At 42.0% G+C, this 25,800-nt stretch overlaps 1 protein-coding gene and 1 long non-coding RNA gene across 3 annotated transcripts in view; one reads left to right on the forward strand and one right to left on the reverse strand.

Annotated features, from left to right (window-relative positions):
• Positions 1–25,800, forward strand: part of LOC142046752 (uncharacterized) — a 257,988-nt gene that overhangs the window by 154,894 nt on the left and 77,294 nt on the right. The gene's annotated exons all lie outside the window — the stretch shown is intronic.
• Positions 1–25,800, reverse strand: part of PDE3B (phosphodiesterase 3B) — a 288,726-nt gene that overhangs the window by 134,290 nt on the left and 128,636 nt on the right. For both annotated transcript variants that reach the window (XM_075065146.1, XM_075065145.1), the window contains exon 2: positions 18,261–18,311. In XM_075065146.1, the coding sequence (XP_074921247.1) occupies positions 18,261–18,311 (51 nt within the window). The remainder of the gene's footprint in view (positions 1–18,260; positions 18,312–25,800) is intronic.

Raw genomic sequence — 25,800 nt, forward strand, 5'->3', positions numbered from 1 at the left:
GGGTCTCAGTCCCAACATAATGCCAGATGCCCCTGTACAGGGCAGAAAATAAACTAAATAAAGCTAAAACCTACTAAATCTAAATAACCAATAAACTATTTATAAAAAAAAATAATCAAATATGTGACTGGGAAAAAAAGTGGACAATACAGCTGGATCTCAGTTCCAGCAAAGAGCAGTGGAAAGGAACTGAGGGTTGGCTTGTCACTCTGCCCCCTTTTATACTTTTGAAGGAAGAGAGGGATTCGAGATCATCAAGGGAGTAGGTGCAACCAATAGATACTGCTGGCTAAAGCATTCTGACATCCAGCGCATGGGGTGCAAGTACAACATAATTGGAACACACAAAGGCTTGAAAAAAAACCCTCAGATTTCACCAATCCTGGTAAGAGTCAGAGAGGCCTATGAGGTGTGGAACCTAACCTGCTCAACTGACATTCTAGCAATAACTGAGCCTTATTACCAAGGAAAGCCTGATTGTCAGATACAAAGATGTATTGCAGACCTTGGGGAGCTTCAGTAACAGCATCATAAACATACAGCTTACTTGCTGTCTGCAGATGCTGGAAGATATCCTTAAGCCTATCTAGCACAATGAAAGGTACTCTGCACAAAATTTAGAAAATAGATTTGTAAGCAGAATTCAGGGACTCATGAACTGGTTTAACAGCCTTATGATTACATAAAAGAATGGCACACTGTGGATATGTCTGGACTGATGGACCTGAAAGTCAGTACACGCAGACAACAGCACATCATAGTCATCACACAGTACTTTGAGCTGTGTGTCAGGAAAGACAATAGTCTCCACCTGATACTATTCTTGATTAACAGGATGGAATTTGGGAGACAAGGTTGGATAAGTTATCTTTGTGTATCTGCAATAACCCTATGAGGAACATACCATTTTTGCCACCTGCCACATGGAATCAAGTCTGCAACCAGGTATTCCAGCAGAAACATCAGGAGATCTTTGGCCATATTCAAGGAATTATTATAGCAATTATATTATCATTATGGAAGAGACTACAGAGCAGTATAGCCAAACCCTGCACCCAGCTGATAGGAATGGCATATACCAAAAAATGTTAAGTTCAAGAAAGAAACAATTCAATTCTAAACTTTGCGAACAGGGGCTGCTAACAGGGAGTTTCACAAGGGAGTTTGGAAGGAGAGTGGGAAGGGGGCAAGGTTCACTTGCCGTTCTTTAAAACCTGTAAAGTAAACTACATTCACAACTTCTTGATTTAAATAAAACCAATTCATTAACTAGGTAGCTGCAGGAGACAATGCAGGCAGAAGCCCAGCACCAGAGTGGGGGCTATCCAGTATATTGCGCTGAGTGCAGCATGTATGATTACCTGCCCTGTGGGTGGGTGGCGTATGTGTGCATTCGGTGCAAGGAGCTCCTGGCCTTCAGAGACCGCATACGGGCTTTGGAGGCCAGGGTGGCAGAACTGGAGGAGCTAAGAGAGGCAGAGAGGTATATTGATGAGGCTTTCCGGGACCCTGTAAAATTGTCCCACCTCCGCTCAGACAGCCTCTGTGCTGTTGAGGAGGAAGAAAGGCCCAGGGAAGCAGAGTAGTCAACAGCGGCAGAGGGAAACCTTCCCATAGTTAGGACCCTTCTTCCAGATGGTGTTAGGATATCCTCTCGCACTGAGGTTACCTCTCCGGGGGAGGGAACTCCAGTCACTAGGAAAAGGCAAGTGTTAGTAATGGGAGATTCGATTATTAGAAACATAGATAGTTGGGTTTGTGATGACTGGGAGAACCATACGGTGACTTGCCTGCCTGGTGCAAAGGTTGCGGATCTCTTGAGGCATCTGGATAGACTTACGTGTAGTGCTGGGGAGGAGCCGGTGGTTGTGGTACATGTAGGTACCAGTGACATAGGGAAGAGTAGGAGAGACGTCCTGGAGGCCAAATTTAGGGAAGAGACCGAAATCCGGGACCTCTAGGGTGGCATTCTCAGAAATGATCCCAGTTCCATGCGCAGGGCCAGGTAGGCAGGCAGAGCTTAAGTGTCTCACTGAATGAATGAGCCGATGGTGTAGAGAGGAGGGGTTTAGATTCATTAGGAACTGGGGAAACTTTTGGGATGGGGAGAGCCTATACAGGAGAGATGGGCTCCACCTAAACCAAAGTGGGACCAGACTGCTGGCACTAAACAGTAAAAAGGTTGTAGAGCAGTTTTTAAAACTAGGAGATGGGAGAAAGCCGACTGCTGCAGAAGAGCACGTGGATTGGACAGAGACTTCTCTTCGAGGCGAGTCTATTGATAGAGATTCTCCAGGGTACAGTCAGAAGCAGAGGATGGAAGAGGATAATGTAAGGGCCAGATCAGATGAGAAACATTCACATAAAGAATCGGACACATCAGAAAAGGGCAGACAAATAAATAGTGACAAGTTTTTAAAGTGCTTGCACACAAATGCTAGAAGTCTAAATAATAAGATGGGTGAACCAGAGTACTTCATGATAAAGGAGGATATTGATATAATAGGCATCACAGAAACCTGGTGACTGAGAGCAATCAATGGGACACAATCATTCCGGGTACAAAATATATCGGAAGGACAGAACAGGTCGTCGTGCAGGGGCAGGGGGAGTGGCACTATATGTGAAAGAAAAATGTAGATTCAAATGAAGTAAAATCTTAAGCGAATCCACATGTTCCATAGAATCTCTATGGATAGAAATTTCATGCTCTAATAAAAATATAACATTAGGGATCTATTATCGACCACCTGACCAGGACAGTATAGTGATGATGAAATGCTAAGGGAAATTAGAGAGGCTATCAAAATTTAAGAACTCAATAATAGTGGGAGATTTCAATTATCCCCATATTGACTGGGAACATTTCACTTCAGGACGAAATGCAGAGATAAAATTTCTCGATACTTTAAATGACTGCTTCATGGAGCAGCTGGTATGGGAACCCACAAGGGAGAGGCAACTCTAGATTTAATCCTGAGTGGAGCGCAGGAGCTGGTCCAAGAGGTAACTATAGCAGGACCGCTTGGAAAGTCCAAGAGGTAACTATAACAGGACCGCTTGGAAATAGTGACCGTAATACAATAACATGCAACATCCCTGTGGCATTTAATTTCAAAAGAGGGAACTATGCAAAAAATGAAGGGGTTAGTTAAACAGAAGTTAAAAGGTACAGTGACTAAAGTGAAATCCCTGCAAGCTGCATGGGTGCTTTTTAAAGACACCATAAGAGAGGCCCAACTTCAATGTATACCCCAAATTAAGAAACACAGTAAAAGAACAAAAAAAGAGCCACAGTGGCTTAACAACCATGTAAAAGAAGCAGTGAGAGATAAAAAGTCATCTTTTAAAAAGAAGTCAAATCCTAGTGAGGTAAACAGAAAGGAGCATAAACACTGGCAAATTAAGTGTAAAAATGTAATAAGAAAAGCCAAAGAGAAGTTTCAAGAACGGCTAGCCAAAAACTCAAAAAGTAATAAAATGTTTTTTAAGAACATCAGAAACAGGAAGACTGCTGAACAACCAGTGCGGCCCCTTGATGATTTAGATACAAAAGGAGAGCTTAAAGATGATAAAGTCACTGCAGAGAAACTAAATGGATTCTTTACTTCAGTCTTCACAGCTGAGGATGTTAGGGAGATTCCCAAACCTGAGCCAGCTTTTGTAGGTGACAAATCCGAGAAACTGTCACAGATTGAAGTGTCACTAGAGGAGATTTTGGAATTAATTGATAAACTCAACATTAACAAGTCACCAGGACCAGATGATGGCATTCACCCAAGAGTTCTGAAAGAACTCAAATGTGAAGTTGCGAAACTATTCACTATGGTTTGTAACCTGTCCTTTAAATCGGCTTCTGTACCCAATGGCTGGAAGATAGCTAATGTAACACCAATATTTAGAAAGGGCTCTAGAGCTGATCCGACAATTACAGACTGGTAAGTCTAATGTCAGTACTGGGCACATTAGTTGAAACAATAGTAAAGAATAAAATTGTCAGACACATAGAAGAACATGAATTGTTGGGCAAAAGTCAACATGGTTTCTATAAAGGGAAATTGCGTCTTACTAATCTATTAAAGTTCTTTGAAGGGATCAACAAACATGTGGACAAGGGGGATCCAGTGGACAGTATAGTTAGATTTCCAGAAAGCCTTTGACAAGATCCCTCACCAAAGACTCTTATGTAAATTAAGTTGTCATGGGATAAAAGGGAAGGTCCTTTCATAGACTGAGAACTGGTTAAAAGACAGGGAACAAAGAGTAGGAATAAATGGTAAATTATCAGAATGGAGAGGGGTAACTAGTGGCGTTCCCCAAGGGTCTCACTCCTATTCAACTTATTCATAAATGATCTGGAGAAAGGGATAAAGAGTGAGGTGGCAAAGTTTGCAGACGATACTAAACTGCTCAAGATAGTTAAGACCAAAGCAGACTGTGAAGAACTTCAAAAAGATCTCACAAAACTAAGTGATTAGACAACAAAATGGCAAATGAAATTTAATGTGGATAAATGTAAAGTAATGCACATTGGAAAAAAACAATCCCAACTATCGTACAATATTGATGGCGGGCTAATTTACATTAAAGATCGCGGAAAAAAGATCTTGGAGTCATCATGGAAGTTCTACTGAACACATTCACACAGTGTGCAGAGGCAGTCAAAAAAAGCAAACAGATGTTCAGGAATACATTAAAAAGGGATAGAGAATATGACGGAGATATTATTACCACTTATAATAAACCGAGGTTGTTGCCACCATCTTGAATATCGCTACAACATACAGACTCGAGTCTCCTCCTTCCCTCAAAAAAGAATATTACTGCCGGGCACTAGAAAAGATTCAGAAAGGAACTAAAATGATTAGGATTTTAGAAGGCCCTATGAGGAGAGTTTAAAGGGGCTAGGACTTTTCAGCTTGGAAAAAAGGAGACTAAGGGGGGATATAATAGAGATATATAAAATCATTAATGATGTGGACAAAGAAGATAAGGAAAAGTTATTTACTTATTCCCATAATTCAAGAACTAGGGGCCACCTGATTAATGAGCATCAGTTTTAAAACAAATAAAAGGAAGTTCTTCACACAGTGCACAGTCAACTTGTGGAGCTCCTTACCTGAGGAGGTTGTGAAGGCTAGGACTATAATAGTATTTGATAGAGAACTGGATAAATTCATAGAGGTTAAGTCTATTAATGGCTATTAGCCAGGATGGGTAAGGAATGGTGTCCCTAGCCTCTGTTTGTCAGAGGATGGAGATGGATGGCAGGAGAGAGACCACTTGATTGTTGCCTGTTAACTTAACTTCCTCTGGTGCACCTGGCATTGGCCACTGTCGGTAGACAGCATACTGGGCTAGATGGACCTTTGGTCTGACCCGGTACAGCCATTCTTACGTTCTTATGAGAGAAGTCTGTGTCCATGTCCTCATCACTCTCGTCACCACACTGCCATTGCCTCCTCACCTGGTTCTGCTTTTGCATGTTCTGGTTCTGCATATACTGCAGGATAATACAGCTGTTCTTATGTTCTTTAACTATTTTTATAAAAACTATGAGACAGACAGTGATAGTGCAAGGAGTTAGACCTTTGGAAGAAAAAAGGCTGTACAGGAAAAGAAACTTGTAGCTCCATGTAGTAATGACATGGATGCAAAAAGGATGGTCAAGACACGAAAGAGATGTTATTCCTGCTACTAAATCCTTCTTGCCTATGAAGGATCTGCTTTTGTGTTAGGACAGAACCCTATTTGTAGGGAAAAAGGTGGCTGTATCTAACATAGTATTGTTTCAGCTATATGAAATTTACCAGGGCATGCAGAGAACCGAACAATAACATACTGGACAGGTATATCTGGAGATACTGAGAAGATAATAAAAGGATGTTCAAGGTGTGCCCGTAGCAGTCCCAGCAATTCAAAAGAGCTGTCATGAGTTTATGAGGTCTCAGACAATGGGAAATACATATTTGTTTGAAAAATACTAAACCACATGTAAAAATGGGAAGATCTATATTCAAAGTATTCAGGAGTGATAAAGATCCCAGATAAAACTGCCAATTCAATTATTGCTAAACTAAAAGCACTATTTATCTGGCATGACACACTGCAACCACTTATATGCAACTGTGTCCCATTTGTAAGTTTTTAGTTCCAAATGTCTGCAAAGGAGAGGAATTTGGGTGAACAAGTGTTGTAGACATACAGTCATTGCTCAAAAATAAAGGGGAATCAGGGACAAATGCACACTTGGTCATTATGGAATGCCGCAGTGTGCCAGTGACTGACACATCATTAATCATATTCATGAACCCAATTGTTAATGGGAAAATTGCTCAGAGGACAGAAGCACAATCCCAGTGGCAGCAGCCTTATAGAGATCTCAGAACCTGAGTAAAGTAAAAAAACATCTGGAAGAAGCTCAGAACACACAAAGGCAGTTATCTAATCATAAAGAAAGATTTCTTACAGTTGAAGCAGGCAGTCCATGTCAGGATGGAAGTAAGTACCAGATGACTGCCTGCTCTTTGGACATGTCAGACAAAGACATCATTCCTGTGCAATATAGAGACCACTGGAAAAAGAGATGCTTGAAGACCTACAAGGGCAGACTCTGGAAGGTTGCAGCTTGTGTAAAATCAGTTCAATATCACGTAGGATCAAGAACTGCCTAACAAACACCAAAGGCCACAGAGAGCAGTCTCTAGCAAAATAAACCATTTGAAAAAAAAGACACACTCCCATGACCAAAACATCCAATGGTGGAATTATTCATGTGAGAAAAGGCTATGGGATTATATGCTTTTAAAGAATAGTATCTTTAAAATGATTTCATGGAGGGTCAGGTACTGGTGACTTCTGATGATATCAGTATTATTTGCTGAGTTATATGTTAGTTAAATTTTTAATTGGTTTATAGTTTTGTATTATAGTCACATAATTGATTTAAAAGAGGAGGATGTAATGGACTGTGCCTATTCTCCTGGGGGAATCTGCGCAAGCGCAGAATTTATGTCCAGGCAGATTTCTTTGCTTCCCTGCAGAAATATAACTTTCTGACAGGGAAGCACACGGAAGACACAGGAATGGTCATGCAGCCACTGCAGTATGTTTCGGGTGCCCATGGCAGCTGGCAGAGAGAGAAATCACTGTGGGCCAGGAGACAGGACTGGGGAAGACCTGGCTGGTGGCTCCTACCCTGCACTGGGCTCAGCTGCTAGTCCTGACTGGGTGGGAAGGACTGAACTTCCTCTTCCTCTGCACAGCAACCGGTGCCAGGTCGGACCCACTCCAAGATTCCTCTGCTGGCTGCAGGAAGCTCTTCAAACTCACACATTCCCACTTCCTGCACCACCGCTCCTCAGCTACATGGGGAGGGATCCCTGTACAGGGGGCTGCTCCCCCATCTGCCCAACCCTGTTGCATCCAGATCACCTCATACTCAAACCCTCCTGCCGAGCCTCACTCCCCCTGCACTCACAACCCCCCACTCCAATGAGCCACACTCCCCCTGCACCTGGACCACACTGACAAGCCACCCACACCTGAATCCCCACACCACCAAGCCCCAACCAGCTGCACCTGGGTCCCCGCCCCACTCACCCAGCATCTGGACCCCCCACTGAGCGTCCCACATCCAGACCTCTGCCTTCACTCAGCTTTATCCCCTATACACCAAGCCGCAACCACCTTCATCAAAAGCCCCCACAGAGACCCATTACCATTACACCCAGAACCCCTCAACAAGCCCCTGAGCATCCAGATCCCCCCGCATCCAGATCCCCCACTGAGCCGCCCAAACTCAGATTGCCCCATACAGAAACCTCTCAACCCACAACTGGATCCTGCCACATTAAGCTCCTCCACACTTGGATCCTGCCTTGCTGAGCCTGTCTGCCCACACCTGGTGCACCTGGCACAGAGGGGCAGGGCCCTGCTGTGTTTCTGGAGCAGGTCCGGTCCTTGTGTTGTGTCAGGGTGGGGTGTAACCTCACTTCTGAGTTCATGTCCCCAGGGAATGGTGGGGAAGGAGCTGCACAGTGACCTCCCACTTCAGTGCAGCCAGTAGCCTGTTCTTCCCAATGCCATGCTGGAGCCTTCACATTTATTTGACAAATAAAATTTGCAGAATTTTAAAATATTGTGTGCAGAATTTTTAATATTTTGGAGCAGAATGCCCTCAGGAGTAGCCTTTAGAGATCTAGAAATTCCCAACACTTGGTTGGATGTGGGTGTGACTGAACAAGGTGGAGGGACTGCAGCAAGAGATAATTTGTTGGAACCATCCGGGTTATTTCTCTGTGTTAGATGCCAGACTTCAAATTATGAACATTACACAGCAGAGATCAAACTCTAGGCGATCTGGGAAATGCCTGTGAATTCTGGGAAGTATTCAGAGTGAATAGAGACCAGATCCTATCCTGTCTGACCGGTCTAGTCCTTCCTCATAATTGCTAGTAGCAGTGGTGAGATTGCAGATGATGTAGAAACTGACCTTAGTAAGCAAAAATACTATGGGTGCTCAACTGTTAAAAAAAGGTTAAAAAAAAATCTTATTAGGAGGGTTCCCAGTAGTCTCATATTCAGAGCAGAAACTGCAGAATGGGAATACTGTAATGAAGGCAAACAAAGACAGACAAAACAGGTAAATCTTGTTTTGTCAAAAAAGTGTCAGAGGAAACCCCAAATTCTTTTGAAATCTGGAAAAAAAAAGTAGCCTACTATTAGACTTGGGTATACAAAATCTTTGCAGAAGAAAGGCAACTCAGTAAGTAACAGTATTAATAAAATCTTGATTTACCCGTATAACAACATCAATATTGAATTTTCAGCCACCTTCATATGTATGATAATTGTGAATCTGTTTGTTTTGTAAGTGTGGCTTTGCAGTTCTCTGTATTTTGCACCAATTTCTTCTGTTTTTTTTCTTGCATCCATCCTTAAAGTGTTATTATACATTCTATTTTAAACAACAGTTTCTACCTTCATGTGCATTTTCTCCTTTTTCCTGTTTCCTTTTTGTGATTGGCTAATAAAAATGTGTGTATTGCTTTTCCTGCATTATCCTATTTTGTTACTTCTTTCTTTCTTTCTCTCTCTTTATTAAGGGTTTTGTTTGTTTGTTCCATGTTCTTACCAGCTTCATGCACAATAAGTGAGACAAAAATTCTCACAGGCTCTTTGTTTTATAACTCCAAGTTCTGGGAAGAATAAATTATTTCCACAACAATTCCAAAATACATCTCTACCCCGATATAACGCAACCCGATATAACACGAATTCGGGTATAACGCGGTAAAGCAGTGCTCGGGGAGGAAGGGGCTGTGCACTCTGGCAGATCAAAGCAAGTTCGATATAACGCAGTTTCACCTATAACACGGTAAGATTTTTTGGCTCCCCAGGACAGCGTTATATTGGGGTAGAGGTTTAATGTATAAGCAGGTGCTCCTGCATCTCAATGGTGCCTACTTATGCTGGCCACTCAGTTGCATGATAAACCGTATCCACATTTTATTCTGCAAGCCTTCACTTCTCAACTGTGGGGTCACAAGAAGAAAATGCAAATAAAAGTTTATTAAAAAAAAGCCACTTGCCTTCAGCAGCTGTCTAATTGCTTTTAAGCTTACTTGTTTCCCAACAAGGCTATGCATGTTTATACAGTGAATAAAAAGTCACCTTCACTGAATCAGTCTCTGGATGAATCCCAACACCTACTTCTACTACACATAATTGCAGAAAGAAAGGTCTGCTTTAGATTCTCCTGGCAGGCACCATTCTTCCTACTATTTTTGCTAAGTGACTGAGAAGGCTCTAGTTATGGTAGATGAGGATTCAGAACCTGAGATACACATGTGGGAAGTGGGGAACTGATGTGGGGTAGGGAAGAGTTAAAGGAATAATTGTGGACGATAGTCTTAACTTTTTTCTTAAGCACCATTAAACACAATCATCCACTGAAAATGTATCTTTTCCTTAAGCGGAAAGTGAAAGTTTGTGCAATATACTGCAAATATCTAACACAGTATCAAATATTATGACACAAGAATACATTCACTTATTCTGAGGTCCAGAAGGGGGTGATAGGTAGACCAGTTTAAAGTCTCAAACTGTGGGTCGGGAACTCAAAGTGGGTCATTACCCCACTTTAATGGCTTCACCAGGGCTGGCGTTAGACTTGCTAGGGCCTGGGACTAAAGCCAAAGTCCGAGCCCACCACCCAGGGCTGAAGCCAAAGCCCTAGGGCTTCAGCCCTGGGCTGTGGGGTTCAGGTTAGAGCTCCCCCATCCCCAAAAGGTAATTTGGCTGAAAGTAATCTTGGGTGAAATATATCACCCAAGGAAAGGAAGAAGTGAGAGAAGCAGAACAAGGTCACTGTAGGTCTCTGCAAGGTCTCAGTGTGTATATGGTGTAGAGAGGAGGGATTTAAGTTTATTAGGAACTGGGAACCTTTTGGGAAAGGAATGGCCTATACAGAAGAGATGGGCTCCAGCTAAACTAAAATGCTGGTACATTAAAAAAATCTTCTCCAACCTTTTGAATTTTAACTAAAGGCTGGGGGAAAGTCAATAGGTGCAGAGGAGCACACAGTTCTGGCAAAGACATTCTGTACATAAGTGCTGGAACTAGGGATGCTAGGGGTGCTGCCACATCCCTAGACTTGAAGTGGTTTCCATTATATACAGGTTTTACAGTTTGGTTCAATAGCCCTTAGCACTCACATTATACAAATTGTTCCAACACCCCGGGTTTTATAGGGATGAATTTATCAAATGGGGAATTCTATACTCTACTAAAGAGGATAAGAAAGAAGTTGAAGTATAAGTAGAAGTTGGTGAGAAACAATCAAATGAAATAGAGTCCCATTTAAATATAACACATGATGACAAGTACCTGAATATTGACAAAATATACAAGTACTTCTATACAAATGCTAGAAGTCTAAATACCAAGATGGGTAAACTACAGTGCCTGTCATTTAATGAGGATATTGATACAAAGGCATCACAGAAACATGGAAGATGAGGATATAATCAGTGGGACACGGCAATATCAGGGTATAAAAGTATAGAGTAGGTCACATCAGTGTGGGAGTGACATTGTATGAAAGCATAGAGTCAAATAAGGTAAAAATATTATGTGAAACAAGCTGTCCCATACACTCTATGGACAGAAATTTCATGTTTGACTAAAAAGAGTATAGCAGTAGAAATATACTACTGACCACTTAACAAAGATGGTGACAGTGATCATGAAATGCTAAGGCAGGTTAAAGATGCTACAAAACCAGAAAGTGCAATAAAATTGGTGAGTTTCAACCATTCTCAGGCTGACTGAGTAAATGTCACCTGAGGGTGTAAAGCAGAGATAAAATTTCTAGACACCATAAATGACTGCTTGTTGGAGCAGCTAGTTCTAGAACCCACAAGGGTAGGAATAGTTCTTAATTTAGTCCTAAGTAGAACACAGGATCTGGTCCAAGAGGTAACTATAGATGAACCACTCAGCAATAGCGAACATAGGGTAATAACATAATATCCTTTCAGGAGGGATAATACCAAAAAAATCACCACAGTAACATTTAACTTTAAAAAGGGAAACTACATAAAAATGATGACACTTGTCAGATTGGAATTAAAAACAACGGTCATAAATGCCTGCAGAGAGCATGGAGACAATTTAAAAACTCCATAAAATAGTAACTTTAGCTCAGACTAAACATATACCCCAAATCAGAAAAGACTAAAAAGAGGACTAAAAGAATGCCACCATGGCTAAAAAGCAAAGTAATGGAGGCTGCTAGAGGCAAAAAGGCATCCTTTAAAATTTGGAAGTCAGATCCTAGCGGGGAAAATACAAAGATACACAAACTATGGCAGATTAACTGTAAAAATATAATAAAGTAGGCCAAGAAAGATTGTGAGAAGCAGCTGGCTAATGACTCAAAACTAACAGTAAGAATTTTTTTTAGTACATAAGAAGCAGGAAGACTGACAAACAGGAAGTAGGTCCACTAGACAACCAAGGTATTAAAGGAGCAGTCAAAGAAGACCAGGCCATTTCAGAGAGGCTAAACCAAGGGTCAGCAACCTATGGCACACATGCCAAAGATAGCACTCAAGCCGATTTTTAATGGCACAATGTGGCCTGCCGGGACTCCAGTGTGCCATTAAAAATCCTGCCAAGCGCTGCGCGCTCCCAGGGGGCAGAGTTTGGCTCCGTGGGGAGGGAAAGACGCTCCCCGCTCATCCGGAGCCCTGCCGCTCTGCATGCAGTGCTCTGAGGGGTGGGGCTGTGTGCTTCTGCAGGGCAGCGTTTCTGGCTCTGCTTGGAGCCTCATGGTAAGGGGTCCGGGGCCAGGGTGGTTGGGTAAGGGGTGGGGGCAGTCAGGGGACAGGAAGCAGGGTCGGTTGGATAGGGGGTGGGATCCCGAGGGGGGCGGTCTCTGGAGGAGGCAGTCAGGGAGCAGGGGGGTGGATCGGGCATGGGAGTCCCAGGGTCTGTTAGGGGTCAGGGCAGTCAGGGCACAAGGAGAAAGGAAGGTCCTGGGGGACCATTAGGGTTGTGAGGGGGTCTCTGGTCAGGGGACAGGAGCTGGGGGGTTGGATGAGTCAGGAGTTCAGGGGAGGCTGTCAGGAGGCAGGGGTGTGGAGAGGTGTTGGGGCAGGCAGGGAGCAGGGGGGGGTTGTATGGGTCCAGAGTTCTGGGGGTCCTGTCAGGGGGCTGGGAGCGATTGGAGAGACCTGAGTCCCGGGGTCGTCTGGTGCCGGATAAGTAGCAAACCGACAATTCATGGAAGCGGGTGAGTTCTAATATATTGTGGTAAAGTAGTTTGATAAAGGGTCGAAGGCAGTAGGGGACAGGGTGAGGGGTGGGGTCCTAGGGGGGCAGTCAGGGGACAAGAGCAGGGGCTTAGGATAGGATAGGGTCCTGGGGGGCAGTTAGGGAAGGGTCCCAGGAGGGGATATTCAGGGGAAAGGAGCAGGGAGATGGGGTCTTGGGGAGGCAGTCACCAGCCCTCTGACCTGAGCCTGACGCCCCAACACCCACCCAGCTCTGAGCCTGCACCCCACACACCTCCAACCCTGCACCTTTCATACGCACCCCAGCTATCTGTTGATTCCTTCACCTCACCTCCCACGCCACCCAGCCTGACTCTGGCTCCCACACATACCCAGACCCGACACCTGCACTCCTCTCACATGCTCCCAGCCCTCCAACCTGACTTTGAACCCCCCACATCCCCAGCCCCCCCCATCCCATGCACCCCGCACATCCCCACCCCCACCCTGAGCACCAAACGGAAGCTCCTGCACACCCCACTCACATTCCCACCTGCACCCCTCACATCAAATGGGAGCTGCCCTGGTAGAGTGCCCCCACACCCAAACCTCCTGCCCCAACCCTGAGCTCCCTCCCTCCTTCTAGCTCCTGGCCAGACCCTTCACCCCCAGCTCTGTGCTCAGTGCACTCCCACCCTCAGCTCTGTGCAAAGAGAGGAAGAGAATGGGCCAGAACCAGGAAGGAGGTAGGTACCCACTATATGTGGATAGGGCCAGGACCCCAGACCGGCAGCAGGGTGAGCGGGTCCGGCAGCCGGGATCCCGGCTGGCAGGAGCTGGTGGATGGAACCCCTGAGCAGCAGTGGGCTGAGCGGCTCAGTCCACTGCGGGTCTGGGGTCCTGGCCACCGGCTCTGCACAGCCCGCTGCCGGTCTGGGGTTCTGGCTGCTGGACCCTTCCCAGCTGGGGTCCCAGCAGCAGGCCCCGCTCAGCCCACTGCCAGCCTAGGTGAACAGAACCCCAGGACCAGCAGCGGGCTGAGCAAGCCAGTAGCGTAAGATCAACATTTTAATTTATTTTTAAATGAAGCATCTTAAACATTTTGAAAACTTTGTTTATTTTACAATACACCACTAGTTTAATTATATAATATATAGACTTGTAAAGAGAGATCTTCTAAAAAACATTCAAATGTATTACCGTCATACGAAACCTTAAATTACAGTGAATAAATGAAGACTCGGCACACTACTTCTGAAAGGCTGCCGATCCCTGGGCTAAACAAACTATTTGCATCAATCTTCACTGCAGAAGATGTGGGGGAGACAGCCACATCAGAACTATCCTTTTTGGGTGACCAATCTGCGTGTACTGTCCCGCACTGATGTGACAATGGAATTGGATTTAGAACAAATTGATAAACTGAACAATAATCAGTCACCAGAAGTGTTCTGAAGGAACCCAAATATGAAATTTCAGAATTGGTCCTGTTGCTGAAAAAAGCCTCTCTACCAGATTATTAGAAGGTAGCTAATGTAACACCAATTTTTAAAAAGGGCTCCAAAGGCAATCCTAGCAATTAAAGATAGATGAGTCTAACCTTGGAATCACCATGAACAGTTCTCTGAAAACTTCAGCTCAATGGGCAGCCGTATTCAAACAGACTAACAGCACGTTAGGAACTATTAGGAAAGGGATGCAATACAAGATAGGAAAATATCATAATGCCACTATATAAATCCACAGTGTGCCCACACTTTGAATACAATGCTAAATTCTGGTCACTCCATCTCAAAAAGGATAGGTTCAGAGAAGGGCAAAAAAGATGATCAAGTGTATGGAACAGCTTCCATACAAGGATAGACTAAAAAGATCACCCACAAAAGCTTATGGTCCAATAGATATGTTAGTCTATAAGGTGCCACAGTACTCTTTGTTGCTTTTTACAGATCCAGATTAACATGGCTACCCCTCTGATACTTAAAAAGATCAGGGCTCTTTTGCTTAGAAAAGAGACAACTAAGGGGCGACATGCAAGAGGTCTGTAAAATCAAGAATGGTGTGGAAAAAGTAAATAAAGAAGTGGTCTTTATCTTTCCTCACAACACAAAAACCAGGGATCACACAATGAAATTAATAGGAACAAGGTTTAGGACAAAGAAGAGGAAATACTTTTTCACACAACACAAAATTAACCTATAGAATTCATTGCCACGCGATGTTGGGATGGCCAAAAGTATAACTGGGTTGAAAGTGAAGTAGATAAGTTCATGGAGGATAGGTTTATCAGTAACGAATGGCCAAGGTAATCAGGAACACAACCCCATGCTCAGGATGTTGCTAAACCTCTGATCACTGATGCTGGGATGGGAAGGCATAAGTGGATCACTCCAACTGTCCCATTTTGTACACTTCCCTGAAACTCTGGTACTGGACACTCTCGAAGAAATGATACTGGGCTAGATGGAAGATTGGTCTGACCCAGAACGGCAGTTCTTAAGGACATCAGACTTAAAAAAAGCAGATTTTAACAAACTTAGAACTGGTAGGCAAGGTCCCATGGGAAGAAAACCTAAGGGATAGAGAAGTTCAGGAGAGCTGGCATTTTTCAAGAGACAATATTAAAGGCACAACTACCTACTATTCCGATGGGAAGGAAAGACAAGAAAAATATTAATATGACTTCATCAAGAGCTCTTTAATGACCCAATAACCACAAAGAAATCCTAAAAATGTGGAAACATGGACAAATTGCTAAGGAGGAGTGCAAAAACAAAGCACAAGCATGTAGGGAGATGAATGTAGAAAGGCTAAGGTACAAAATGATTACACCTAGTTAGATGTACTCAAGTCAGCAGGGCCTGATGAAATTCATTGTAGAGTACTAAAGGAACTAACTGAAGCAATCTTGGAACTGTTCTCAATTACCTTTGAGAACTCATGGAGGACAGATAAGGTCCCAGAGGACTGGAGAATGGCAAATATAATACCTATCTTTAAAAAGGAGAACCAAGAGGACTCAGGGAATTATACACCAGATAGCCTAAGTATGATACCTGGAAACATACTGTAACAAATTTTTAGCAATTAATTTGTAAGCAAGTAGAGGATAATAGGGTTATCAGGAATAACCAACATGGATTTGTCAAAAAGAAATCATGTCAAACCAACCTAATTTCCCTGTTTTGTTTTGGTTTTTTTGGACAGAGTTAGTGACCTAGCGGATAGGGGGCAAACATGATCTATCTTGATTTTAGTGAGGCTTTTGACACAGTCCCACATGACATTCTCGTATGAAAACTAGGGAAATATGGTCTAGATGAAATTACTATAACTTAGGTGTTTAGCTGGTTGAAAGACCACATTCCGAAAGTAATTATCAACAGTTTGCTGTCAAACTGGGAGGGTGTATCCAGTGGAATCCTGCAGGGGACAGTCCTGGGTCTGCTACTATTCAATATGTTCATTAATGACGTGGAATACAGAGTGCAGAGTATGCTTATAATATTTGTGGTTGACACCATCTGGGAGAATTTGCAAGTACTTTGGAGGCTACAATTAGAATTCAACCGCTTAAACCATGAGGCCATCCTTTCTCTATGTGCAATCTACTGCTTCATTCATTCCACACCTTTCAGCGTCTTTAGCAAATGAGACTGAGGTGCAAGAGACAACAGCCTCCTTTACTAGACAACCCTAGTTATCCCCAGCACATGGTCCATCCTGTGCACTGAATAAGACAGAAGTTCTATGGAAAAATAGTATATGATCATGTAACTAAAGACTATTATAATGACTATAGCGAAGGGGAGTGTATTAAGGTTGTACAGGCAACCTTCATTCTAGCATTTCCTAACCTTTGAGTGCTTGACTTTGCTATATGAACAGTCTTTAAACTTAAATTTGGTTTATGTATTTTCCTAGCCCCGTAGGTCTGGAGTGGGGCTGGGGATGAGGGGTTAGAGGTGCAGGAGGGTGCTCCTGGCTGGGAAGTGATATTGACCGTCCTATGTCTCATCAGCACTATTGGAACTATAGATATAAAACACATCTCTATCATTTGAGCTAATGGAACAACTGACAGACAATAATAGCCTATTATTGCTATATGTACCAGTCTCTAAAAGGGGATGAGACACACAATTTGCAAGTAGGTTTCACAGCTATTTATCAGATAGCAGAGGACAGAAACTCAGGAATCTTGGGTTCCAGTCCTGGTCCTAAAAGGGAGCATGGGCTCTTGGTTACGGATCCTTCTATCCTTGTCCACCATGTCTGTCCCCTCTTCCCTTAGCATGTATCACCTCAGCCTCTCTCTGCCCCACATCTGACATATATTCTCCATCTGTCCTCCCTGTTCCTATCACCTTCCATAGCTTGTCTTTGCCTCCCTCATTCCTCACTCCTCTGCAGTCCAGTTAGGCTGCTTCCTCCTTTGCCTCTATGCAGCCTGGGCACCAACACAAGCTGCACTGAGAGCACCAGAGAGGCAGTCTCTATGCTCTTAGTTCCTATCCCCAGAGCCACTGAGGCTCAGAGGAACAAATACAGGGAAAATTCTGCTCAGCCCCTGCAGCAGTGAGATGGAGCACTGGTATAGAAAGGAAGTTCAGACAATTTGGCTGCCAAACTCAAGAAGGCCTTTACTGAGCACATGCTAACTATGTTTTTAGAGAGACTTCTAACTGGCCTAACATTTGGGATGATTTTCATGGGGATGGCAAAAGGCATACCCCTAATACCAGGTCAACTCCCCTGCCAAATTTCAAGTCTCTGCTCCAACACATGAAACACTAGAATGTATCAATGAAGTATGTGTCTAAGTAAGTTTTTAATATGGGAAAAACAACATTTTTTCCAAACCTTGTTTTGAGAAATGACTGAACCATTTTAGCTGAAATCTTAAATAAGTACATAAATAAATGGTCCGAGGGAGACACCCAGCATGGAAAATCTCAGTCCAAATGATTAAAGTTTGACAAAAGTTATAAGCAACTGAAAACAAGATCTTATGATAGAAAATGCTAGGTAATCTTAACTACATGTATCGCTACCAGCTCTGCATAAAATTATAAGTACACTTTATTAATTTTATGTATTTTTAAACTATCATCCCAGGGATGTGCCTTATTGGCAAGAATTTACTTTCACAGAGAAATACCAAACTAGAGGTCTCAACAAGCTCAGCAAGTCACCTTGAGTATGAATCAATATCAGGATATTGTCATTGCACTGACTCAGCAATACCTGCACTCAGAAACCTGCAACTGCAGTCAAGAATTAGAGAGAACTGAACCTGAAAGTGAGGAGAAGTTGGAAGATGGAGTAATCACTACACTGAAGAAATACTGGCAAGTTAGACAGCTATAAAACTCCAGCGGAAAAATTGAAATCTGCCATTCTAGAGGGAATCCTTTAATCTCAAAATGCATTTTCATTAGATTAATATTAGCTTTCCCAGTGCAGATAAAATAGACTGACCTGATAATGGGGTTTATACCACTGTTTCAAATCCCAGTCCCAAAGAATCATCTGTAAAAGAGATAAAATAAATAGTAGTTATATGCTCATAGTAAAAAAGTGTGTATTAGTAGAATACACCTTGATCAGTTCATGCTATTCACAATAATTCTCTCCAAATTTTGGTGGGGGGGGAAGGTTAATTTTCAACTGATCATTTCACTGTCTCAATTGCTAACATTAAAACAAAAGTCATGATAAAATATGAAAACCAAATATAGCAATAACTGTCAGTAAAAGATTTATATTTTAAGAGCAATACAATTTACTTATTGATAAAGTAACTATATGGTCTTTTTTTAATTTTACAGGATTGGAGACAGTAAAAAAGTCATCCATCAGACAGATCACAGCAGTGGGTGGTAATGCTGCTTTTCTGTTTTTATTTATCTAGTTATAAAGGCAAACAAAATGGCACCTACGCTAAGCTCTAAGCACTCCTGGAAATAATTCATAAACATAGTTAAACATAGATAAAAACAATGGTCATCATATACATTTACAGCAAAAGGAAAAACAATGAGAAAACAGTTTCACTTCCCTCTAAAATAACTCCCTTAAGCAACATCCCACTCCCCAAAATGCTCATAAAAGAAAAGTCTTGCGGTGAACAAATATTGTCTATTTTGGACCCAGGGTGAGGATGGGGGTAGGGGGATTTGAAAGCCATGGAAAATGCCCTGTCAGGAACTCCTCTTATATATCCAAGAAGTTCCATCTTCATCTTCTGTAAACCTGAACTGCAGAACTGTAGCATAAGCAGAGAGGAGGACTCAAGTAAGCAGATCCAAGGCCATTACAGTGATTTATAGGTAAAAACTAACACCTTCAAATACCCCTGTCAACTAGTGAGATGCACTGGTCTAATGTATTCATCACAAGACAATCCACTTCATAGAATCACAAAAATATAGGACCGGAAGGGACCTCAAGTAATTAAGTCCACCCACCTACACCGATGCAAGTTCAAGTAAACTTAGACCATTCCTGACAGGTGTTTGGCCACATGTTCTTAAAAACCTTACTGGTCAGAATTCCACACCCTCCTCCCTGGAAGCCTCTTCCAGAGCTTAATTACCCTTTTAGTGAGGAAGTTTTTCCTAATATCTAACATAAATCTCCCTTGCTGCAGATTACACCCATTACTTCTTGTCATACCTTCAGTGGACATGAAGAGTAAATGATCAGCTATGTTAAGGGCTGTTCTAAAGAGACTGAAGACTGTTATCAGGTTCCCCTTTAATCTTCTCTTCTTAAAACTAAATATGTTCAGGTTTTTTATTCTTTCCTCATAAATCAGATTTTCTAAACCTTTTATCATTTTTGTGGCTCTCTTCTGGACTCTCTACAATTTGTCCACACCTTTCCTAAAGTATGGCACTCACAACTGGATACAGCACTACAGCTTAGGCTTCCACAGTATCGAGTAGAGCAGGACAATTACCTCCCATGTCTAACATACTACCCTCCTGTTAATGCACTCCAAAATGATATTTGCCTTGTACGCAGCTGCATCATATTGTTGAATCATATTCAATTTGGGATCCACTATAACTAAGGCTATGATTATGTCACAGAAGTCATGGAATCCGTGACTTCCAGCAACCTCCGTGGCATTGGAGGTCCCCAAAGCTAACCAGCCGTCCTGTACTGTGAAAAACTGCTATCTGACTGAATGTGCTACTTAGGGTGCACTGAGCATGCTCTGTAACATCTGCTGAAGCCAGCAGCGAGGGACCCCTGCAGCAGCTCAGCCTTCATGGGCGACCCCTGCAACTGACCAGCCACTGGTGCTGACAGGGACCCCACTGTCCTTCAGCTGCCACCACTGTCAGGGCCTGCCCCCCAGCTGCTAAGCTGCTGTGAGCAGCCCATCCCCATCCTATCCCCGCTCTCTGCCACAGGCAAAGGGATCCTGGAGCTGCTCAGTGGCTGGTGGAAGGGGCCTCCCTACAGCTCCCCAGCCGCCATCATTGGTAGCAGTGGGACTGTTCCTCCCCACAGCTGACTGGCCACCAGTGGGGACCCCTGAGCTGCCCAGTTACTGGTGGCAGCAGAGGGACGCCGGAGCTACTCAGCAGCCACAAAAGACCCCCACATCTCCCCAGATGCCGCTGCAAGCAGCCACCACCCCCACCCCCTGCAGCTCACAGCTGCCTCTGGCCATGGCAGAGGGACCCTAGAGCTGCTCAGCAGCTACTGAAAGGGGCCCCCCACATCTCCCCAACTGGCTCTGCAGGGCAATGGGGACCTTGCAGCTCCCAGATGCTGCAGAGGGGTTGGGCAGTGTGCTGGACCCTCCTCCCTCTCCATTTTGTCAGGAATGTTTTTAGTAAAAAAGTCAAGAACATATCATGGCTTCTGTGATTTTTTGTTTCATGGCCGTGATCTGTCCATAAAAATAGCCATGACAAAATTGTAGCCTTAACTATAACCCCCAGATCCTTTTCACCAGTACTATCACCTTACCAGTTAATCCCTGTTTTGTAGTTGTGCATTTGATTTTTCCTTCTGAAGTGAAATACTTTGGCCTTGTCTTTATCGAACCTCATCTTGTTGATTTCAGACCAATTCTCTAATTATCAAAGTCTCTTTGAACTCTAATCCTGTCCTTCAAAAGTACCTGCAACCCCTTCCAGCCTGGAGTAATCCACAAATTTTATAAGCATATGCCACACTCCATAATCCAAGTCATTAATAAACAGACTGAATAGCACCAGACCCCAGGACTGGCCCTTTCAGAACCCCACTAGATAGGCCCTCAAACTAATCTCTGAATGTTTTTTTTTATCCAATTAAGCATGCACCTTACAGTATTTTCATCTAGACCACATTGCCCTAGTTTTCTTATGAGAATGTCATGTGTGACTGTGTTAAAAGCCTTACTAAAAATCAAGGTATATCATATCTATTACTTTCTCCTTATCCACTAGGTCAGTAACCTTCAAAAAAGGAAACTAGATTTGTTTGGCATGATTTGTTTTTGACAAATCCATGCTGTCTATTCCTTATAACCCTATTATCCTCTAAGTATTAAACAATTAATTTTAAACAATTTGTTACAGTATGTTTCCAGGTATCATATTTAGGTTGACTGGTATATAACTCCCAATTCCTCTTTGTTCTCCTTCTAAAGACAGACAATATATTTGACCTTTGCCAGTCCTCTAGGACTTCACTTGTCCTCCATGAGTTCTCAAAGATAATTGCTAACAGTTCTGATATTGCTTCAGTTAGTTCCTTAAGTACCCTAAGATGAATTTAATCAGGCCCTGCCAACTTGAATACACCTCTACCCCAATAGAATGCTATCCTTGGGAGCCAAAAAATCTTACCGAGTTATAGGTGAAACCACGTTATATTCAACTTGCTTTGATCCGCCGGAGTATGCAGCCCCTCCCCCCCAGAGCACTGTTTTACCACGTTATAGCCAAATTCGTGTTATATCGGATCACATTATATCGGGGTAGAGGTGTACCTCTAACTTATCCAAATATTATTTAATCTAATCTTTCCTTATTTTGGCTTGTGCTCAGTCCCCCTTGTTAATATGAATTGTGTTGAGTATTTGGTCTCTAGTAACCATTTTAGCAAAGACTGAAGCAAAATAGACATTAAATACCTCAGCTTTCTTAATGCCATCAGTTATTAGCTCTTCTTCCCTGGTAAATTTGAGACCTACTCTATGCTTCATCTTTCATTTAACAAGTGGTAGGCCACATTCTATACCAGTTCATTTTCAAGTGGATTCAAGATATAGCTTCAAGTGGAGTATATTCCTGTACAGTAATAGAGTCACAAATTGATAAAAGTATGAATTACAATGAGGTCCTTTTTGGTAAGAAAAGATCAGAACCTCCTAACCAGATGCAAACATAAAAAAATTGATTTGCAATTCAACAGTAATTCCAAATCTAACCAGACTCAAACTGTAACAAGTGGAAGACATACACTTTCAGTTGGGATGACGGGCAGATACAATCTGTATCATATTGTCCAATTGCTCTCCTCAACTCACCAACATCACTCCTGTTTTGTCTGAACTGAATCTCAGCAATTTGCTCTCATCCATACCCTTTGCCTTTTCCCAAACACTACTAAAGATGTTTAATTGGGGTTAAAACATCTATATCTATCTATCTATCTATCTATATATTTCCACTGAAATTTCAGTAGTAAACACTATACTTGGTAGCATCTCTACAGGTTAGTTTCCTTGTGAAAGAAACTCAGATAGCAGTGGTATCCACTTCTTACACATATGCATATCTTGATAAAAGCTCAGCAATAAATGACAGTTTTTTTAGAAATTCTAACAAGTTAGCATTCCACATGACAATGTCCTTATCCAACTAATTTGAATTCATATCTAGTATGATTTTGAGACACAGTTGCCAATACTTTAATAAAATTCTACTGCGTTGCATCTACTCTTTGCCTTCATTCAGAAAGTTTACAATTCTACCAAAAAACCCCTATTCTATATAATTAGCTACTCAAAATTACAACAGCTAAAGAGTTATCTATGTTTAAGCACAAAACAGATGGCTTTATATCTTACTTCCTTCTCCCTGCCCCCATAACCTAGTGGAGTATGACATCTATACTTTCAATTCGTTAAATGAGAAACAAGTAAATGGTCCTTTTTTTTTTTTTTTTTTAAATAGGAACTCTGAAAATAAATAAGATGGGCCACGAGGCAAATCCCCAGCTGGTGTAAACTATCATAGCTACATTGATTTAAAAGCAGCTGTGGCACTTTACACCAGCTGAAGATCTGCCCCTATATGTTTTTGATATTCCGTATTCAAAAGAACATGCCTCCACTGTACTAGGGCTCCAAGTATTAACAAAATATTATGACATATTCTTTGACATATTAAATCACATAGTCCATAAAATGCTTCTGAAAAATTACGACAGATTTGTAAATCACTGTAAAATGCTTTGGTCTTTTATTTTCCAATTTGTGCTATTCTCTCATAGTAAAAGAATATTAATATTCCCTGCTCTTTAAAATATGATACATCTCATTAATATGATTTTTTCTGCCCAGAAGTAGTCTAATTCTGTTCCAAAACCAACCAACAACATATTTTTCTGTAAATACTTTATAGTAAGGATTTCAATTAAGAGCACTAACTCAAGAAGCCAAAATAAATGCTAAAGGTGAAAAAATAAAATCTGCTAAAATGTCTGTGGAAAACATTTTCTTCTTCAAAAGTTTTGTTAGAAGTTGCTTTGTGAATATGATTGCAAGCCTACGTGTCACGAACAGCTTTATAAAACCACCAAAACCACACTGATACGTCAGCAATACAATCGGAAGACGCTATCAGGCACAAATACGTCAATTCATTGTTCTTTCTGCAGACCAAAAATAAAAACTACATATGGAAAATAAAATTTAGAGGATCACTGTTACATTTTAGTGATGTTCAAACCTTACAAATCCAACAATATCACAGTAACTGGGAAGTTATGGTTATATTTCTAATTGTGATTTTGTCCCTGATAAATGTAAGCTAAGCAAATAAATTTATCTACAAATTACAGAAAAGAATAATCCACTGCCCTTTTTTCTTCTTCTCTATTTTCAATCCAAAAATAAGATGTTGATACTGCCATGATTGTTCAGACATCTGCAATTCTAGAATTACTCTACTCCTTTCTGTCCATGAAAGATCTGAGTTATTTTTTGTGGCTGCTCCTGTACTTTGAGGGCTCTCTCTTGAAGAGTGCACAGGGTTCAAACCTGGCTTCCCCTTCTGTTCAGCGTGTACTGGAGACTGCAAGAAAGGGCAATAAAAGGACACAGGCTGATGTGTCTTCAGTATGCTAACAATGACCAGGTCTGTCTCCCTGACATCTGACCCAATCAATGCAGTGAAACAGATTATTCAGTGCCTATGTGAAATGAGGTTGGATCGAGGGTTGACTAGGGGAAGGAAGTCCAGTAGTAGAGAGGATTAGATCAGCCATTGAGCAGCAGCCTGCAATTTAACAATGACTGTTCAATCAACGTGCTCCCCTAACATGCCACACAATAAAAAATACTATCTAATGATCAAATGTAATGCTCATGTTTAACAACAAAAGAAGGATGAGATCAATAACCACAAAAATATTTTATTTGGATTTTGTAACCTTATAAACTAGATCGACTGTGTGGAGGGGAAAAAACCATTCTGGGCCTGACACACAGAACATTTAAACTGAAAAGAAAGAGCATGGAAGGAGGGACTATCCTACATGGATGTGTCATACTAAGAAACACTAATAAAATAACATTATACTTTTAAATGTACCACTACAGAGTTATGGGTCAGAGTCAGCAATAAATTAACGAAGAAAATGGGAGGTGTTGCATGGAAATCACTATGTTGTTCATTCTGCTTCCAAATGATACATCCATAATCAATTTTTAAATAATTGGTGAAATAGCATGATGACAATTAGCCTTCCATCTTGCAATTTTCCCAACATGACCTTTCCCATCTGCCCAAGAACAAAAAGTCATAGTTCTTGTAAAATTCACTGTATTTTTCAGTAGAAAAGAGTCCGCCCCACTCTGTAGCCTTAAAAAAAAATGCAGCTCTAAACATTCCAGGCAAAGATAGCATTCGAATTGCTAGTTGGGACATCAACCAACCAACCAGGGACTCTCCATATCATACAAACTATGCATATTCTGTTTGTTTCCCTCCTGAGACATCCACATAAGCCCCAGTCCAGGAAAACAAAGCATATGCTTAACTTCAACATTAACTTCTAATTCTAATCTAACTGGACTTCAGTGGACTTATTTGTTTTCTTAAAGTTAAGCACATATTTACGTGATTTGCTGAACTGGAGCCCATAATATTTAAGGTAATGGACCTAATGTTTAAGTTTCACGCAAAGATGTTTCTTGATCATTTAGTTATATTCTCCTCAAAGATTATGTTGCTACAGAGTTAACCTATAAGAGATTAAAAGTATGGAATGAAGGTTAGCATGCCATTGGTAGTCATTACCTCAGCTATGTGGTCTAAAGATTGTGGTATAGAATGTTTTCAATCTTATGTCATGGCTATTGTAAAAGTGAAAGTTTTCTTCTCCACAATAGCCGCCATATAAGCAGTCCTGCTGAACTGTTCTGAGTTGTGGACAGCTTGGTGAATCTAGGCTTCTGTTTTTAGCGAGTAGCAAGTTTCTCCCTCTGACTGTGAGAAGTCTTTTTGGATGGGAGGTGGGGAGGAGGGGGAACGGGGGGAGGGCAAAAACCAGATTTACACTGATTTGCTGCAATCACAGGTTTCTTCTCCTCCCTTCCAGAACATGGATAGTTAGCATGATATGGAGACTCCCTTGGTTTGTTTGGCTGATTGGTGACCCAACTAGCAAAGATCAAATGTCCATATTTAGTTAGATAAATCAGTGATCATTGATACTGCTGGCCATAAGGTTTTGTTGACTTGCTTGCAAATCCTCCAAGGGGTGGACAGGATTGTACTTCAAT

This window comes from Chelonoidis abingdonii, chromosome 4 (assembly GCF_003597395.2).
Source record: "Chelonoidis abingdonii isolate Lonesome George chromosome 4, CheloAbing_2.0, whole genome shotgun sequence".
NCBI classification, from domain to species: Eukaryota; Metazoa; Chordata; order Testudines; family Testudinidae; genus Chelonoidis; species Chelonoidis abingdonii.